The sequence below is a fragment of the Ischnura elegans genome, chromosome 12 (assembly GCF_921293095.1).
Source record: "Ischnura elegans chromosome 12, ioIscEleg1.1, whole genome shotgun sequence".
NCBI lineage: Eukaryota > Metazoa > Arthropoda > Insecta > Odonata > Coenagrionidae > Ischnura > Ischnura elegans.
This window is the reverse complement of record NC_060257.1, coordinates 45,142,210-45,147,832: the sequence shown is the minus strand read 5'-3', so window position 1 is coordinate 45,147,832 and position 5,623 is coordinate 45,142,210. Positions and strand designations below refer to the sequence as shown.

At 43.9% G+C, this 5,623-nt stretch overlaps 1 protein-coding gene across 1 annotated transcript; it reads left to right on the top strand.

Annotated features, from left to right (window-relative positions):
• Positions 1-2,899: 2,899 nt before the first annotated feature.
• On the top strand, positions 2,900-5,098 carry LOC124169478 (piggyBac transposable element-derived protein 4-like). The gene is made up of 2 exons (XM_046548097.1): positions 2,900-3,125; positions 3,254-5,098. Exon 2 carries the CDS (start codon positions 3,403-3,405, stop codon positions 4,558-4,560), a length of 1,158 nt encoding a protein of 385 aa, XP_046404053.1. The 5' UTR covers positions 2,900-3,125; positions 3,254-3,402; the 3' UTR covers positions 4,561-5,098.
• Positions 5,099-5,623: the final 525 nt, after the last annotated feature.

Here is a 5,623-nt window from a genome sequence, read left to right as displayed (position 1 = left end):
GAGCCTACTAGCGTCCGGCTAGGACAATTAGGAATTGGTGGCCGAGGCTGATTCTGAGTTTAAGTAGTCTGGCATTGCCGGAGTATTTTGTAGCTGTATTTTTTTATATTTTCCTTTTATCACCCCGTCCTTTTTCCAACCACTCCCGATTCTCAGTGATGAACAGGTGAACGGGTCAGCGAGTGGTTGTCCGTCGCCTACTACTCTGAGAGAATCACAAAAAGGAAATTATTCCTTTTCCTACCGCTTCCGAGTGTGGGCGGAAGTTTTTACATTACCCACACTGGCGCCCAATTTATCGCCGACTACTATGCGAGCATTCCCGGGCGGACGTTACATTTATGGCGCCCAACGTGGGGCCCGACTGTAAGTAGAAATTTTCAATTCTTTACTTTATCCACGAGGTCGGCGATATTGTGTTAGTTGTTTCAGTGTTAAGTTCAACGTTGTCTCTCTCTCCCTGTTGTTGATACCTTACCGCGGTCCACCCTGAACCTTTAGTCTTATTCCCGACGGACCCCGGGAAGCGAAGATTAGAACCCACTTTTTTTCCTATATCCCCTTGATTGTTTTAGCGGTTAGTCATGGAGGGTAAAGTAGGAACCTCGTGGATAAACGATTTGTCCAAGGCCGAGGCGGTAACATATTGTGAGAGGTTCGGTCTCCCTTCGTCGGGAACGTTAGATCAGCTGCGGGCCGCGCTCCGCGAATATTGCAGAAATTTGACGCCTTAAGTAGCTACGACGGCTTCTCTCCCGCGAGAAGAAAGCCGACTTGCAGATTTGTTGCGTCAAATCGTAGAATCTAATCCCCGGGAAAGGCCGCTTTATGACGCCGTAGGCTGGGCGAAATTGGCCGGTAGAAAAGGGCTCTCCTTTTCTGGAGAGGAGAGGAGAGCGTTGCCTCATTTTTAGAATCTTGCGACGAGTTTCAGGCCGATAATGATGCCTCCGATGACAATGTGCCGTCTCACTTCTGAAATTTTAAAGGGGAAAGCACTACAATGGTGGAGAGTTAGTAGAAATTCGCTCGGGACGTTTTCTGCGCTAAAGGATGGGCTTCGAGAAGCTTATCTGCCCTTAGATTATGATATAAGGCTAAGAAAGGATGTTTGTACGCACTCAAGGGGCGGGCGAGAAAATTAACCCACTCAATGCGGATGCCTTGAATTCAAGGCATCTCGTGCAAGCCGGAGGGGCGGATGCCTTGACGTCAAGGCATCGGTCCCGTTACACTTCTCGGCCTTCTCTAGTTCCCTAGCGTTGGCGTTCTGTCTTGATCCTTTCTCCAGCGTCTGAGACTTGTCCTAGGCACGCGAGGATATAGTTCGTTCTCGGCTGGTTGTGTTTCGGAACATTTTTTTTTCTTTTCTCGCTCGGTGTGTCTGTTTGAGGGTGTTCATCATTTTCCTTCGCAAAATGGATACTGTGGCATCCCACCCCCGACTCGCCCGGATACCACAATAGAACCGGGGGGAGACGTCGCACAAAGATAAAAAAAATACAAATCCGCGAAGATCCCTCCCGCATGGGACCTACGGGACAAAACTATGCCACTCACTTCTCGTAATTCACATAAAATAAAGAAAATATTCCCCTTCTGTGAGGATGATTGCGGGTGGGGGGTTCCCGATTCAAACTGATGGGTGACGTTCGGGCGCTGATGCACTCGTCCAACACGCATTTACGGGAAGGAAATCAGACGGGGCGAAAGGAAGGATGAAGGATATTTTCAATGGGGTGACCCGTGGAGGAATCAGAACAAAAACACTCTCTCAAAAAACTTTCAAATAAACAAAATATAATTCACACAAATAAGGTTGCATATGACAAAAAAAACAAAAGGAACCCTCTTATACGCTAATGAAATATGAATTGGTGAAAGCCACTTATGAAACATCGATGATAAATTAAAATAAAACAACAATATTACTTGATTACTGGATGAAAATCAATATAGAAAATGATGATAACAAAGTAAAGTTCGGTGGTGAACACGTAAATATGATAAATTCAATGATTTCTTGACTGGGGAGGTAAATGATAGTCCATCCCGTCGAATGTAAATTTGGGGTGCGAACGTTAATTGTACTTGGTGACTGATTTCACTTTCACTCATGTAACGGGTGCGTTCCGTGACTCTTTGTCTTAATTTGGCTTGGCAGGAGACACAAGGGGGCTTTGGGGGGGGGGGGGAATAGCTGCAATCTTACTTTATCGTAGTCCGAGTCTGGACCAGGTTGGATCCAACACTCTCTCGTTCCATTTACTGCACTCCTTTCTCCCTTGTTGGAGGAAGCTGCATCCGGAACGGAGATAATGCGTCCTCTTCAGCTGGCCCTTTGCTCCTTCGGACGGGGGGGGGGGGGGGGAATTCTTCCAGATCAATCTTTCTGGAAACGCTTGGGCCCCTTGTCTCCTCCTGCCGTGCGTCGCACTGATTTTGGGCATAGGCTCCGCCCGACAGTCACTTTGGAATTCTCTCGTTCTCTTTCGTGCACCACCTTTTTATCATACCTCAACTAGGGGTGGGGGTAATGCACAATGAAGGGAGGGAGGAGTAATACGCCACTCATTCAGGGAAAACCCGAGCTCCCCTCCTCCCACACACACACACTCACACAACCATACAAAATCGACGGAAAACACATTCATCCCCTCTGACTCAACCCACGCCTTCCTCCACGGGCCATGGTTTGGGGGTGGGGTTTTGGAAAGGTCGTGGAACAAGCGGGTAAACAGGTAGGGAAGAAAATGCTCCGAGTAAAATGTATTGTAATGGGGCTTGAACCATTACAATACAGAGGCTTGGTAAGTAGCATTTTTTTGCATTATAACTGTTTTTTGAATAATGGATTTCGATGTATTCATTTCTTATCGATTTAATTTTTTTTAAATTTTAGTGGACATCAAGCGTAAGCACGATAATGATGACGAGGCTACTGCTGGACCTTCTGGAATATCCTCCAGTTAGTACTTATGCTTTATTGTTTTAATTTTTTCTGAATTATTGTATTGTAGATGTATTCTTACTCATATCTGTAATCTTTTTTTTAGGAAAAACATGTTCTTCACAGCGGGAAGAAAAGAAAGCGGCTCAGGAATCAAGCCCCTCCCATTTGCCAGGTAATTCAGTGCATCTTTGTTACTCTCTAAAATTTATTTATATGGCTAACTTAATACATAATAGGTATATGTAACCGTATTATTATCATTCTTTTTGTAATTTTTGTTTGCTCTAAATTGTTTTAAAGGCATCTCTGCTAAGGAGAAACTGACTCGTTCATCATCTCTTGCTTCTCCTGGGCACCTTTCTGTTGATCAGATCGAAAAGATTGTTCATGCGTTTTCTTCGGATGAAGAATTTTTGGATTCGACTTCGGAGTCAGAAAGCGAAGAAGAAATGCCTGGTTCATCCTTGCCAGGTAAAGATTGTCAAACCTCAGTCACCAGTACCTCTAGGCATACCCTAACCCCTCCGTCTCCAGATGTCCCTTCAACTTCCTCTTCCGTTCCCCCTGCAGCTCCAGTCTCTTCTGCTTCCCTCCTCCCACCAGATTCTAATAGCCCAGTAGCATGGACTGTGTTCCGTCCTTCTCTCCCTAGCATTCAATTTACAGCGACACGCTGCCTCAAAAGAATGCCGCAAACTCAAACACCCCGAGGATATTTCGACCAAATATTTTGTGACGAAGTATATAATCACGTTTTGATGCAAACGGAAAAATTTGCTGAATCACTATTTTTGGATAGTCCTTATGAGAAATCAAGAATTTCTGCAAGGAAAACTTTAGAAAAGGGCGAGTTTCAGATTTGGTTGGGTCTTTTATTTCATATGGGGCATATTCAGGTAAATAGACTTGAAAGTTATTGGAAAACTGATCCACTTTATAGAATCCCCATATTCAGGGAAAAAATGAGTCGGGATCGTTTCCTAATGATAATGCAAGCACTACATTTTGCTGAAAATCCTGGTGTAGGGGAACCTGATCCTTCAGACAGGCTCTATAAAATTCGGCCATTGATTGATATTTTTCATAATGTCATGAAATCAGTTGTGTATCCGGAAAAGAACCTCTCAATAGATGAGTCAATGGTCCTTTGGACTGGCCGCCTAATTTTTAGGCAGTACGTCCAAGGGAAAAAGCACAAGTTTGGGATAAAGATGTACATGCTAACCGAGGCTTCAGGTTTGGTGCTTCGAATACATGTATACACAGGATCGGCAGATAAAGATGTTGAAGGCCGCGGACATGCTGGGAAAGTGGTGAATTCCCTCCTAAATGATTTTAAGGGCAAGGGTCATTCCGTATTCATGGATAATTTTTATAATAGTGTGAATTTATCGAGAGAACTGCTTGGGGAAAAAGTTCACACCACGGGGACACTAAGGGGAAACAGACAAAACAACCTTTCAGAAATTGTGAAAAGAAAATTGAAGAAGGGGGAGGTAATACACCGATGGTCTGAAGACGGTGTTTGTGTGTTAAAATGGCATGATAGGCGTGAAGTATTGCTGCTAAGCACCAAATTTGGCCCAGAAATGGTTGATATCTCCTGAAGACCCGGAATTAAAAAGCCTCAAGCAGTTGTAGAGTACAATCGCTCAATGGGAGGAATTGATCATTTTGATCAACTGTGTGCTTATTATACCTGCGAGCATCGCACACTGAAATGGTACAAAAAACTTGGAATACATATATTTCAAATGATGCTGTTGAACAGCTATGTTCTTTTCAACAAATATAGTGGCGAAAAAAAAACCTTCATGATTTCCGACATGAGGTTATCGGGTCTCTTCTACAGATAGGTCTGGAACACAGGACTACTCCGGCTACTCCGATGAGATTTTCCAATCGGCATTTCCCCCAACCTACCCCTTTTTCCGCCAGCGGCAAGAAACATCGCATCCAAAAGAGGTGTAGGGTGTGCCATAAACAGGGCATAAAAAATATGGTGACGTACATGTGCCCCGACTGCAAGGATGAACCAGGCCTCTGCATCGAGTGTTTTCAAGATTATGAACATGAGTGAAGGTTGAAATAATTTTAAAAACTTTGTAAATAAATGTTCATATTGTAAATAAGAATATTCCATTCATGGAGATTGTGTAAACCTTGCCAATTTCGTAGCATATTTTGTATTTTAATTGATTGGCTGAGCATTTTATGCTAAAAATATTTTTAATGTTCAGTGTTTTTTAATAAATAACTTAAAACGAAATTTTGGTAAATCTTTATTGCGGGATAGATTCAAAGCGTCTCGCATGCGGATGCCTTGAATTGAAGCTATGGATTCTGCTTCGTAAAGCAAATAAGAAAGGCCTTGTACCCCAATGCCCCTCTCTTCTATTTCCGCTACTGTTAGTGAAACCCTTTCTAGCTATTCCCAAGAAAGTCCTTCGCCTGCACCATCCCTCTCGGGCCCTTTTACCTCCCTCCATTCTTTAGGCCGTTCCGTCAGGTAGTCGTGGCGGGCTAATCCCTTAGTATGGTCAAGGACACGGCGACTTCTTAGCCCTATTCCTTTCATTGTCGGTCTGGACTGAAAGAAGCACCGCTCCCCCAAACACCCCGAGGGTATTTTGACCCCGTGTTCGACAAATATTTCTATGAATTCATTCT